The sequence below is a fragment of the Drosophila virilis genome, chromosome 5, assembly GCF_030788295.1.
Source record: "Drosophila virilis strain 15010-1051.87 chromosome 5, Dvir_AGI_RSII-ME, whole genome shotgun sequence".
NCBI classification, from domain to species: domain Eukaryota; kingdom Metazoa; phylum Arthropoda; class Insecta; order Diptera; family Drosophilidae; genus Drosophila; species Drosophila virilis.
The window spans coordinates 5,645,600-5,659,798 of NC_091547.1; the positions used below are offsets into that span (position 1 = coordinate 5,645,600).

General features: G+C 42.5%; 2 protein-coding genes across 4 annotated transcripts; one reads left to right on the forward strand and one right to left on the reverse strand.

Moving 5' to 3' along the window:
• Positions 1–373: 373 nt before the first annotated feature.
• On the reverse strand, positions 374–5,576 carry FMRFa (FMRFamide propeptide). Its single transcript, XM_002051008.4, has 2 exons — positions 5,409–5,576; positions 374–1,814 (listed from the first exon to the last, which is right to left on the reverse strand). The coding sequence occupies exon 2, from the start codon at positions 1,801–1,803 to the stop codon at positions 763–765; it is 1,041 nt and encodes a 346-aa protein (XP_002051044.1). The 5' UTR covers positions 1,804–1,814; positions 5,409–5,576; the 3' UTR covers positions 374–762.
• Positions 5,577–8,207: 2,631 nt separating this feature from the next.
• Positions 8,208–14,069, forward strand: LOC6625711 (putative fatty acyl-CoA reductase CG5065). Of its 3 annotated transcripts, none has more exons than XM_015173523.3 (7): positions 8,208–8,348; positions 11,182–11,367; positions 12,221–12,314; positions 12,382–12,545; positions 12,611–13,396; positions 13,457–13,714; positions 13,770–14,069. In XM_015173523.3, exons 2-7 carry the CDS (start codon positions 11,201–11,203, stop codon positions 13,852–13,854), a joined length of 1,554 nt encoding a protein of 517 aa, XP_015029009.1. In that variant the 5' UTR covers positions 8,208–8,348; positions 11,182–11,200; the 3' UTR covers positions 13,855–14,069. The 3 variants fall into 3 exon arrangements, with proteins under 3 accessions (XP_015029009.1, XP_002051043.1, XP_015029010.1); XM_002051007.4 differs by lacking the exon at positions 8,208–8,348 and adding an exon at positions 8,984–9,156; XM_015173524.3 differs by lacking the exon at positions 8,208–8,348 and adding an exon at positions 9,975–10,318.
• The last annotated feature ends 130 nt before the right edge of the window (positions 14,070–14,199 follow it).

The window sequence follows — 14,199 nt, forward strand, 5'->3', positions numbered from 1 at the left end:
TGTATATATTTAAGAATTAATTATTTTACATATTCACATGGAGTATAAGTATACTCGTTTCAATGCGCCGTGTTGCCGAAATCTGGCACGAGCTCATCTCTAGCTGATACTTGTTGCCGCAGCGTTGCCACATCGCGGGCAGCTGCTGCGCGACACAAATAATTGTTGCACGCAGCACTGCTTGCCGTATTGGCCACCGCACAACAGATGGCGCGAGCTACAAATTGCAAAAATTGTTGCATGCAGCACTGCTTGCCGTGTTGGCCATCGCACAACAGATGGCGCTAGCTACAAATCGCTTAGCTTCACAATTCGAATTGTTAAGGTCAATGCCAATGCCAGCTTAAATTTGAATTTGAAACAAACCAAACAATTGTTTGCGAGTGGTCTTTATTTAAAAGATTGTTTACAACATTTCAATGCATTTAGAGAAGTACATTTAATATTTTGAATTTATTTTGAATGCGATATTACACTTAAGTATGTGCTTTGGTGTATGTGTGTGTGTGTATGACCTTTGGTTAGAGTTTTCTACTTTTTTTTTTCTTTTTGTTTTTCTTATGATCAGATCAAAGCGTGGTGAATTTTTAATCCAGCCCCATTAAAAATTCAAATTACGTTTTTTTTTTTTTCCTTTTTAAATTTCTTCTGCAATGTCTATAATGCGTTTAAGTACATACATACATAGTGTTAAGTACAATTATCATAGTGTTCGGTTTTTTTGGCCAATTTATATTTACAGTGTGCTGTGCGCGGTAGAATCTATGGCTCATAGAACTGCTCCACGCTGGCTTCCTCCAAGTTGTTCTGCTCTGCGCTGCTCTTCATCTGCTGCCGCTCCTCCTGCTGCAGCCTCTGCCCCTGCTGCTGCTGCAGTTGCTGCCCCTGCTGCTGCTGCTGCTGCTGGTGCTTATTGAATAGCATCGAGATGGCCTTGTCCGTGGGATTGCCCTCCTCGGCTGGCTGCTGCTTGCCATCGGCAGTTGTCAATTTGTTTTGCTGCAGCTGGGATTTGGTCAATTTGGCCATTACACCTGATCTCTTGCCAAAGCGCATGAAGTTCGAGTCCATTTTGCCATTACGCTCGAATTCTGTGGGCGCGGACCGGCCGAAGCGCATGAAATTGTCCGGGCGACCGAAACGCATGAAATCCTGTTTGGGACTGCGCAGCTCCTCGTGAAAGTTCAGGTTCCTGCCAAAGCGCATAAAGTTATCGGAGCGCCCGAAGCGCATGAAGTCCTGGCTGGGATCGCGTCCGAAACGCATAAAGTCCGAGGGTGCACGTCCGAAGCGCATAAAGTCCGAAGGCGGGGCACGCCCGAAACGCATGAAGTCCTGCTTGGGATCGCGTCCATAGCGATCCATGGCGGCGCGCTTGACCGCCTCATAGTAGCCGGGTCCAGTTGCCTGAGGCAGCTGCTCCGCCTGCCGCTTGCCAAAGTGCATGAAATTGTCCTGTAGCGACTTGCGCTTCATCTCGTAGTCCGGATCGTACTTGAAGTTCTGTTTGCGCGCGTGCTTCTGGAAACGCAACACCACCGAATTCTTGGCATAATCAATGCCAATGGCCGAGATCGGATAGCGAAACTCCAGTTCGGTTTGCTGCTCCGGATTGGGATTATCAGTGCTCATCAGTCCATCCAGCAGATCCGACTCAGACGCGGTGGCTCTCGAATTGGGCTCCTCCGCAGCTGCCTCCAGCAGCGAGTTATCATTATAGCTGGATGGCGTCTCAATAATCTCGCTATGGATGGCCGACTGCATCTGGTAGAGGGCCAGCAGGAACATCAGTGCTATGCCCATGATTGAAGGTGCTGCGATGGAGTGAAAGGGAGGGAGAGAGGGAGAAATTGAACATAATTATGAGGTGTTGACTAAATCACTTGCCGCATTATCTATAACAAGTTTTAATCACATTAACGCCCCCATGGATAAAGCAATGAACGCATTCATTTTACTTAACTGGCAACAGCAGCAAAAACCAGGCAGCAGCAGGCTACTCCGGTGGCAGCGTCTTAACGCCTTTTGTTTGCCCGGCCAGACAAAGTGTCCCGCTAATTAACCATAACAATATTTATGCGATAATCCGCCTGGCCAAGAGCGAAATATGAATGTGCGCGTAAAAAGTTAACCAAGCGCATTAAAGGCAGCAGCAACAGCAACAGCAACAACAACACCTGCAGCAACAACAGCAACATGAGTTGCCCCCCTCCCCGTCACACACACACACACACACACACGGCCATCAACAACCTTAATACAACTTGTTAAAGGCGCTAAGCTGATGGTCTACGCCAGGAGCAGGGGCTGGGCGCCGGAGCTGATGTATATGAACGTTCGCACTCCGTCAGAGCAGGCCATTAGAGATGCAAATGATTATGGCTTTCGGATGTGGAAGGCCTCAACTGGCAACTGGCAACTGGCAGCTGACAAAGATGAGCGCACGTTGCATCAGGATCAGGTGGGTAAGTAAACGTAAGCTTTGGGCTTACTTGAAAAGTTGCAAAAATTGCAAATTTCGAATTATAGAAAAGTTTTTTTTTTCTTATAATTATTTTCATTCTTACAAATAATTTGCATGGAAATTATTTAGCAATTTCCATGAAAATTCGTGTTGTAAATAACTTTACACGAAGTTTTGAAGCTCTTAAGTGCAACAGTTCTAAGAATTTCCTTTTTAATGTAAGCTGTTTAGCAAAACCTTTTAAAAGTTAAGTTAAGCCTAAAGTATTTGATGCATCAGCAGCTCAAGCAGCAATGCTTGTTATGGGGATTATCTAAGAACCCAACGGAAGGAAAACATAAAATCTCAAATATCTCGAAAACCAATCAGACAATAACAAAATCCTTGGGCTAGTTGCTGGCTGCTGGCGATTACGCCTCGTCGGCCACAGGACTCGTCAGGGGGCTGCAAGATATAGCCGAGATATCGGCAATTTTTGAGTGCAAAAGAACTTATCAGCGCTTTTATTCGTTCTGTCGTTCACTTCACAGCTAATTCATCATTAATGGGAGAAGCATTTGACCAAAGGATCTCTAGAAGATCCTTGAGATTGGACGAGCAGACATACAGGCAGACCGACATATACCCAGATATAGTGATAACTCTTCAAGCTCAGCAAGAGTACAATATGTCTATGTGAATACTCTACTAAAAGCTGCTTCTCTTAGGCGAGCATTGCAAGTGAACTTTTTTGTTGCCTGCCACGCCCATTGCCCTACTGTGAGGCGTACAAACTTGACACGATCGCCAAGAGAATTTTCACTAGGCGAAATGCGCCTCATATTTTCTGTCGCAATCCGCTCTGGTAGGGTATATGAAAAACATGACTTAGCAGTTTTATTTTGTTTGGCATTTAGCACGTTTTCTGTCCGCTCGCTAGCCAAGAAAAACCCTGAAAATAGTCTGCTTATATAGTTGATAACAAAAAGCGTTTATAACTGAAACTGCGCTGCATGTTTAACTTGACATTAATCTACGCAAAGTTGGCCAACGTAACGCTCAATTCAAAACTGACGCGGTCAGCTTAAAAAACTGTTTAAAAACTTGACCAGCCACGCAGACGCACAACAACAACAACAGCAGCTGCAACAACAACAGCAGCAGCAGCAACAACTTGACCCTAGCTGATGAGCTGGCGACTTCTGCACATTAACATACATTTTATGTACTCCACATTAATGTAAAATTACACAAACTTTTGTACAAATACAAAAAAAAGCCAAACAAAATTATTTTAAAATATTGTTGTTGTTGTTGCAGTTGCTGTTGCTGTTGTTGCTGTTGCTGCTTGCCAGCGCAATCAAAGGCAATTCATATAATTTTGTGGGACAACAAGTGACAAATGGCATGTGTACACAGCGCGAACAGGTCGCAGGGCCTGCGGCAAGTGCAACTGTGCCCCTTGATGCTGCCACAGTGGCCACAGTGTTTGACTTAAAGAGTGCTGCTTGCAACATGGCAACAAATTTGTGCACTTGTCAAAAGTGTCTTTGCATTTGTGTTAAGTTTGTCGAACGTATTAAGTTGTTGAGCACTAAATGCCACATGTTGCAAGCACTTCTTAGAGTGTCAATCGAACGATAATTCAATTTGGCAACTTTGCCAAAAATCGTGTACACTGCGCTGAGTTATATTAATAATATGATGCCACATTACGCATACGCCGCGTTGACAGTATCAATAACACGCTCGTTAATTCGTTTAGCTCTCAATATGAAAGCTGACACTTCGCATATTTTGGGAACGCCTTTTGGTTGAAGGCGAACGCTTAATCAGATTTTCATACCTGACGCAGGTGCCGCAATGCGATACATTTGATGTGCCTGGCCGTGGCAATCTGTGCATGTGTTATATTTAAAAGCATATATAATTTATCAGCAGGCAGCTCAACAACTCAGCGCCCGACCAAAGACAAATGATTGTCGCATGCGGCACGGGGCATGCGGGATGTGGCCCACTCGGTTATGTCTAAGCCCTGTCCTGGGCATACAACTATGCGTATGGAAATGTCTCTTGTCAGTGATAAATCAAAAATTTGTACACGCTTCGCTGTTCTAGTGCTTGAGCTACCTGCAGTTGCCTCCACCTGGCCAAAGGGGCATGCAACTTTAACATTTGCCCGGAAATGCTGGCAAATGGAAATCTAGCGACGCTTTGTTGCGTTCGCTTCTCTCCGAAGTGCAGCCGTAAATATTTCAATTTGCTTTCATTAGCCCAAAATGACCGTGTGTGTGTATATGTGTCTGTGTGTGTGTGTGTGTCTGCGTGTGCCAACTACTATATTCCACCTGACATTCCACCTGTATTTGTCTAGTACATGCACACGTGCTCAGGGTCGTTGCCTTTGCCCTAAACTGTGACCAATTTTTGAAAGAGAAATGAAATTTGATATTTAAAAAGACAATTCCAAGTATTTGTAAAACGTATCATTCCAGAAAACATATGCTCTTTATGCTCAGCAAGTTTTTAGAGAGCGAAATTCAGCTGGGAACAGCTTAAAGGAATTGAAGTTCAAGCTGTTCTCACTTGCTCTCGTGCCTGGGTACAGTTTTGAAAAACTGTTTAAATTATATTGAATTCTTCTTCTTCTTCTTTTTAAAATTCTAAAATCATTATAATCTCTTATTTTCAAACCAAGTTCGTGCCTAAAGCAAGTTTTCTGTGCAAGTGCGAGACTTTTAAATTGGTTTCAAAACTGAAACATTATTGCGAAATTGTATAACTCTTTTTAGCATTAAATGCACATCGTAAATAATTAATCCCACTTGCTTTTATCTAGATTCAAACTTATTTTCTAAGCCTTAAAGCCTTTAAGACTATTTAAGCTTTCTTCCACCCATTAACTAAGCTTTAGTATTTCACTCAAATCACTTTGCTTATGGCTTCAAAATTTTGAAAAACTCACCTTTTTTTTCAAATATTTAAAATTATACGAATATTGCAATGCAATCAAATCGACATTCCGTTGGGAAATGGGAAATTTTAAAACACTTTTCACTGGCCACTCGTGTGGTTCTTCTTCTACCTGATTTTGGTCAGGACACTTGTTGACCGTGGCAATGTGAAACACTTCTGTGCAAATATTTGGCGAAACATCCGGTTTTATATACCGTTAGACGGCGGCCGACAACGTACAACCGACGGCCGACGGCCGACAGCCGACGGTGTCCTTTGTTCAGGATAATAGGCAGGCGGCAGTCCAAAGCCTCTGCGTGTTGCTGTGCAGCTGTGTGTGTGTGTGTGCGTGTGTGTGTGGGTGTTGTTGAGGCAGCAACAAGTGTTGCTGCGGCATGTTTATGCAACATGTTAGCTGGCAACAGTTGCAGCGACTTCTCTCTTTATACCCTAAGCCCATTGTAAACGGGTGAAAGAGGATACAAAGTGTCAGCAAGCTCTGCCCATTAAGTATATATATATATATATTCCTGATCAGCATCAACAACCGAGTCCTGTCTGGTAAATACTCCTGCTGCTACAAGGCCCGACCAGAGGGTCTTTATCGCAAGTTCCGTGAGCTAGAAACTTGCTTGATCTTGGGTTTTTCGACTCTCACAACGGAGAAGGCTTTGGACAGGTCCAGGCTCCAAGGAGGCTTAAAGTAATCCAATTGGAGCCCCATTATTTATCACGACCATCAACTATTTCTTCGCAAAGAACTCAAATCAATGCGGCTTGTCGCTGGCTACAGGGTATCTGCTAGTCAAGCACTTGCAACTGGAGCATATATAGTTGGTTTTTTGTTGGTGTCTTTGTGCAATTCATTTATCGTTAAACTGCAAGCTTTGAACAGAAGCCAGCCTTGACAATGTCGGCCTGCCATTTTGGCTGTGATATGTTTGTTTGTGATGGACAGACAAAAACTGTCAGACGGACTGTCAGACAAACAATGGCCCGCAGACAGCTGCATTGTGCTGGCCATACAATATCTTTATTAGCCGCATGCATGTGCATATATACTATATATATTATATATACACATATATATATGCATATATATATGTATATGGTGTGCATATGTTTATATTTAGCACATGGCAAAGTCATCTGGTTTTTTGGCCCCGCGATGACGCAGCAACATTTTGACGCCGCTTTGCTGGTAATCCAAGCGCCAAATTGTATGCAAATCGCCCACAATTGTTATGTGCCGCCCACTTTTAAGTTTATAGAGAATCCAAAAACAACCCCACCACCCCCTGACCATACCCCTGGTGCGCGTCCAATTAGCCGGGTCCACAACTTAGACCATGGCTACATGTGCGTATGCGGTATAATTTGGCCTTGTCGCCAGTCGCTTATGGAGTTTTATGGCCCCTGTAACGGGATACATTGTGGCGCCTTTGGCAGCCCAAAGCGTCTGCCCGACTGCGCCCAGTCCCAACCCCATCTTCGGTCAATACTTCTTGGCCATTTGGCTGGGCGGACACTTTCGGTTTCGTAAGCGGAAGTCTGTAATTACGGCCACACTTTGAAAGGCCAAGTTTTTTGTTTTCAACCCGTTTCTTATTTTTTTTGCGTGTCTGAATTTGAAGAACCCGCCCAGCGTCCGGCCAAGATGTGGACCATGACTTGCAAGAAATGTGTCAACCATTGTGTGTCTGGCAGTTCGCTTCAATTCTTATTTCATTTTAGCTTCTTTTTTTTTTTGTTCTCTAACGATCGTCGAAAATCAATAGCCAGACATTTGCATCGATAAATATGCATGATGCTGAATCCATTTGCATAAATACCTAACGCTAACAACGCTCAAGTTCAAAGCGTTTTCTTGACCGAGAGCGTGGACTCCGTCGCGCTGTTCCATCAGTGAGTAACACATACGAAATAAATAACTTAAATTATATATATCGGAAACTAAGATTGGGCGTGCTTTAAGTTCACTTCAACGAATTTTCGATGCCCTGCAATCTTTTAAATATATCAGCTGCTTCTTTCTTACTCTACTTTTAGGTAATTGGAAATCAGTTAAATAAACTAGAATCCATTACTGCTCAACTAATATTTAGATAATCTTTTAGTTTGCATTTTTGACAGAATAGACAATTAAATATAGACATATTTTTCGATATATACCTCTTCTAGGTTATGCATCCGTTACCAAAAGAAAAAAAAACCTAATTGTAAATATATTTTATTTTTCTTTTCTTTTCATTATTACTTAAAAAATGCATTTCATGCATTACTTAAAAAAATTTTATTTCCGATCATATAATTGTATTTGCATTTGTTCTATTATAAATACCAATAAGTATTTTATTACGTTGATTTCACTAAAGAGTATTTTCCAGTTAATCGTTACTTTTTTAAGCATATCACAGCTCAACAATGGATATGGAATACATCTAGAAGAGTCAATAAAAATAGATAAATAAAATTGGTGTCCGTCAATGAGCAACAGCAGAACCTGATTAGCTCAATGGGGCTTCGCTTGACAACCGTTTGCTCCAAATGCCAAAAGCCGTGTTTTGATAGGCTTTACGATTTTAGATGGTTAAAATTTTGTATTTTACTAGCCTTTTTTTTACGATTTAGTTAGTTAGCTCTTGTTGTCATGGGCCGTTTGAAAGCGCAGGCAATGTGTTTGATGTCAATGCCATTGTTGAATTTTCGTCTTAATTTTTAGTTTTTTTGTTTTTGTGCCGAGTTTTATTTGTTTTCGAGTCAACAAGTGTAACTAATAAGTAACGACCAGCTTATCCATGGCCAATTCTCTCTAATTAATGGGCACACACTGGAAATTTATGCATGTACACATGCATGTATGTGTGTGTGTATGCTATAAAGATTTATGCCATAAACAATTGCAAGACGTAACAACATGTGCGCGCGCTATAAACATAAATTCAAAACGGTAAACGAACATATTTGTGCGATGGCGGCTGCTGCTGCTGCTGCTGTTCAGTTGCGTCATGTTCTAAGCTGCATGGGAAATCAGCAGCAGCGACAACAACTACAGGTATTGAGCAATAACGGTAGTTGTTGTTGTTTACTGATAGAAGCTTTTGCCGGGCAGCAACAACAGCAGCAGCAGCAGCGGCAACAGCAGCGACGGTAGCTTGGATCGTTTACTTAGAGCACACGCAGTCAATTATAAAACGTAAACAAAAACAAAACTGAGAAAGCGTCGCATAGTGAACAGCTTGAACCTCTGACCGGGAGAGTCCAAACTTGGCCGCTGGGCGGCGGCGGCGGCGGCGCCGACGTTGACAGCGACTGCAGCAGCTGCTTGCGTGCTTTTGCATACTCATATAACTGTATGCTTGTGTCTGTTTCTCTCTCGCTATCTCTCTCTCAATGACTCTTGTCAGTGTGAGTGTGTGCCCAGCTAGTTTTTGGGAGATCAGTGTGTCCGTGTGTTATAAACTAGCCGATACTATACAAAGCGATGCTTAGTTTAGTTTTTTTTTTTTTGTATTCACTTAGCGGTTTTCTATTGGGTTGATATTTTGAGTGCGAGGCTCTTTTTCCTAATTGTGAAGCCGAGTTTGTTCAGTTGGTGTTTGGCATTCAAAGCGCGCGTACGATTATGCGAATGCATGTCGCTAGTTAAAAGGATTAACTGATTAACTAAAAACACACAACCTACACACAACAGGAAGTGTTAATTAATAAAAAAGAAGTCATACAAAGTGCTTGCAGTGATTAGCCATAAAAAGAAGGTGTGCTTTTATTTTATGACAGGCCGTTAACGTGCAACAATAGAATTTAAATATTTTTAGCATATAAGCCTATCCTTAAGTGTTATGAAAATTTTTGTGGATTTTATCCTTGACACAGTTTGTGTGTTCGATAAATATCAAATGTTTATAACTTTTGACTTTTGTCGACCTTTTTTTTTTTTTAATTAATTGCTGCTGCTTTTGTTGACATCTTTGGCTTGGCTCAAACTGGTTGCTCAAGACACCCGCAAAAATGCAATTGAACCAGTCAGCCTTAGTTTTATTTGTATTTTTCGTTTTTTTCGGCAATTGCCAAAAACTATATTTAAGCTGTCGCTGTCCCACTCCAGGTGGGCTTGCGGTCGAGAGTTCCTTTTGTTATACTCTACAAAAGAGAGTCTGCAAACTCTAATAGGCCGTTTCTGTTTAGTAGAATGTAGCTCAGCTAGCAGTCTCTTTAATACTATTTAGATAAAGCAACAGCTGCCAAAGTTTTCCACTGCATTTTCATTGTTTTCGAGCAGATTATTGAAATATTCCACTGTTGCACGTTTAATTCAATTTAAAGCTTTGCAAATTTGTCAATTTGCTGTGTGAAGAGTATACAAAAAAAAAAAAAAAACAAAAAACAAAAAACACCAGCTGCTGCTGCCCATTTTTTATCTGGAAAACGTGCGCATGCACATCTGAAAACCGAGCATCTGAAAAACGACAACAACAGCAGCAGCAGAAATTGCTGTGGAAATCGCTTTGGAATGACAGTTAACACACGCTCTTAAATAAAGGTAGAGATAAGTGTGTGCTGTATGTAAGTCCCCGCATTTCTCGAAAGACGTCAACGAAACGTTTCTGAACACTGTGAACCTCACGGCATCGACTGACCCGGCAGTAACTGAATGACGGGCAAAACGTTTGCATAAATCGCATCGCAAAGATATTGTCGTTGTTGTTGTTGTTGTTGCTATTAAATGGCAAAATGTAATGTAACAATATTGTTACCACGTTTATTTTTCCATTGGGAATTTTCCACTTAAAGTGCTGCATTTAATTGCAACAGCTTTAAAATTGAGCTTAAGATCGTGTTCGTTTTGTTTTATCGGCGGACAGGTCAAAGCATGGCGAAAATCAGGTCAAAGATTCGTAACATCTGGGCCAACAGCAGGTAACTGGAGTAGGCTGTCTAAATGCCACGAGTTTCACTTTCAAAATCGCGTTCGTTGCCTGAGTCTTTGGTTTCTGTGCGCCCGACACGCAGTGATATATTGGCTGGCGTTGAATTCTAATGACAAACGGAACTGCAAAGCGAAACATGGCTAATTAATTAATGTGAACTTGGCCTGCGCCTTGCCATTCTTGTCGGCCAATGCTAAAGCGATTAACACGTTTTATTTTTTTCACAATTTAAACAGAAGACAAAACGCTTTCAAAATCTCATCAAAACCTAAAGCGATCGTAAAATGGAAATAACATTTTTTTTTTTTAATTTGTTGTATTTGTATTTATTATGAGACTTCAATCTGTGGCTTATGCAAAGTTCACTCGTTTCAATTAATTGCATTTTGCATTATGGACTCTGGCATACGGCTTTTATCAACAGGTTCCATTAACTATTTTGAAGGACACGTGGCTGGCCAATTTGGCCGGAATCGCTAGACTGCACTCACAAGCTCACTATCATGGCACATATGCTAGCCAAAAGCAGCCAGCCAAGTTTGCTTGGCTGTTGCAATCGCCAGCTTAATTGGCCCACATGTGCCACGCGGCGTATACGCAATATGCGGCTGGGTGTCAAATATGCGGCTGGGCCATGTTTGGCCGATTCGGTGGCTTGGCGGCTCGCTGGTGGTCATGAGGCGAATCGACGAATTGGCCAGCCACTTCTCAACTAGCTGTCATATCCAACTGTTCGAGCCGTAAAACCAGTTGAGCACACAGCCAAGATCAAATAAAATTATAGTGCACTTGATTAGCAACATTTAAGCCAACGACGAGGGCACTTATTTATAATTCTCTCAACTGTTGCAGCCAACGCATCTAACTTACAATGACATCCAAGCCGAAATTTGATTTCGAGAAGGAGGGCCACCTGACCATTGGCCATGTGGATGAGAACGAAATAGATCGCGTCGCCGAAAGCTTCAAGGATCGCAGCCTGTTCATCACGGGCGGCACGGGCTTCCTTGGCAAGGTTCTGGTGGAGAAGCTATTACGGTGAGTACTAATAATGGGTTGAATATATCCAAGGGGCGTACTTGTTATACTATACTAAACAGAATTTAGTTTGACCTAAACTTTGAGTTCATCTTGTGGCTTGCTTGTTTGCACCTTGTTTAAAGCAAAGTCTAACAAGCGCTTATGATCTCATAAAAGTACAACTGGTAATAGCAAAATAAGAACGCATTACTTCGAGTTGCCGACGTTTAAATACCCTTTAGAGCAGATGTCGAAACAACAAAAATCGTTTACAGTTAAGGGTTTCTATTATCATTGAGCATAGCTTGGGATATATAAAAAAAATAAAACTCAAAAGAACAGAAAAAGAAAAATCGATGGCAAGTTTCATCAGAAGAGACTTAAAAATAGCTCCATTAATTTGTCTAAAAGCTTTAAGTTCAAAATTTAATCACATAATTAGCTCGGGTCGAAGGTCTAGCTAAGTTCGCGTTATTAAGACATTATGCCAAGTACTTTGTTACTGCGATGCCACAATTAAATAAATTAAATAGTTATATTTATGCGTAACACATTGCATGCCAGTAATACGAATACCCTCTGTAAGGGTATACAATTTACATAGTCCGAATAAGTAGAACTTGAAGCTTTGACTTGGCTTGGACTCTACTGAAGCTTAGTATATCAACTTGCCAATGCATTGCCACATATACTACATCATATTCTTAATATATATTCATTCAGCTTAAAGTGGGCGGGCCGGGTGAGCTGAGCTGAACTGAGCTGGTTGACTGCGTTGGCCGCGTTGGCCAACAGCTGCTGCTGCCGGCACACGTGACCTCAATAATTCTCAATTATGTTAACTGAGATTATGCGTTATTAATTTTTGCAGCTCGTGTGGCGAACTGAAGCGCATTTATCTGCTGATACGCACCAAGAAAGGCAAGGATCCGCAGGAGCGCATTAAGGATATATTTCAGAATGTGGTAATTATTAATAATTGCCCGGGTAACTAACCAACACAATAAACCGCCCCCCCCCCCCTCCCCCCAGTTGTTCGACCAGGTGAAACAGCTGCGCGGCGAGCAGCGCATATTCGATCAGGTGGTGGCCATTGCCGGAGATGTGATGCTGCCTGGCCTGGGCATCTCCGAGCAGGATTTGGAGACGTTGCGCAATGAGGTGTCCATTGTGTATCACTGTGCCGCCACAGTTCGGTGAGTGGCAGCGAATCTCAGTCAATTACGATGTCGATTCTATGCTTCCCTCCCTTCCCCTCTAGCTTTGATGAGCCGCTGCGCAATGCCGTGTTCATGAATACACGCGGCACCAAGTATATGCTGGAGCTGGCCGGCACGCTCAAGCATTTGGACTTTTTTGCCTACTGCTCGACGGCCTATTGTCATTTGCATGTGAAGACGCTGTACGAGAAGCCGTACGATCCGCCCGCAAATCCTCACCAGGTGATACAGGCCTGCGAATGGCTGCCCGATGAGGAAGTGTCCCTGATTGAGCGCAAAATTCTGGGCGATATACCGAACACCTATGCCTATACCAAGTCTCTGGCTGAAGCGCTGGTCGTGGAGAAATTTAACGAGCTGCCGGCCGTCATTTTGCGTCCATCTATTGTCATACCCATTTGGAAGGAGCCCATACCCGGCTGGACGGACAATATTAATGGACCCACGGGTCTGCTGATTGGCGCCGGCAAGGGTGTCATACGCACCATGTACTGCAATTCGTCCGGTTACGGTGACTTTTTGCCCGTGGACGTGGCCGTCAATGGCATTTTGGTCGCCAGTTGGCGTAATATTACAGCTGGCACGGATCACACAAATCGTGTCGCGCACATGACCTCATCCAATGATATTAAGGTTTCCTGGGCAGAGATTATCGAGCTGGGTCGTTGGGTTATTGAGAATAAGGTGCCCTTAAATGGTGTGGCCTGGTATCCGGGTGGCTCCATGAAATCCAACTATTGGGTGCACTACGTCTGCATGGTACTCTTTCAATGGATGCCGGCCTTGTTTGTGGACGCATTGCTATTGCTCTTACGCTATCCGCCTGTGTAAGTGCACAAAAGCATTTTGTGAAGCTGTTTTATATTTATTTTGAAATGAATCCACAGACTCTGTCGTGTCCAGAATCGCATCTACAAGGGCTTCGAAGTGTTTGAGTACTATGCCAATAATGTGTGGAGTTTTGATAATTCCGAAGCGGTTAAATTGCGCAAGCTAATGAATAACAAGGAACGAAAAACATATGTTATTGAGAAAATTGATCTGGATCTGATAGATTATTTCACCAACTGTGTGTTGTGCGCGCGACGTCTGATCCTCAAGGAATCGGATGAGTCTATACCGGCGGCCAGGCGACACATGAAAATGTAAACAATTGAATTTTTTAATTATGCATAGTGATATAATATTTTCAAATTGCAGTATGTGGTTCGTGGACAAGCTGTACAAGGGCATGTGGCTCTTTGGCATTCTATATATGCTCTACAGATGTTTCTTTGCCAGCTAAACACCGTTCCCTGTTAAGTTTAGTTAAGTGCTCGAGACCAAAACTGCTCCCCAGCCGTTCGTTATGCCGTATTTGTTACGTTTTGTTATGTCTTTAAGTCTTTTTTATTTTAGTTGGTGCTGATTAGCTGTCAAAATCTATTTGTAAATGTTTAGCAATAAGTTTTCAAAATGCAGCAAATAAAACATTGATATTCCAAACCAAATTCAAATTTTGGCGCTTACGATATGAATTTAGCGGCTCAGCTGTGCTGTCATTTTCTTATCGATAGTGTATCGCATGCAGCGCGGCAATTTGTGGCTTTCGATATATCGATAGCTACATCTGCTCAATTATCGCTGCTAG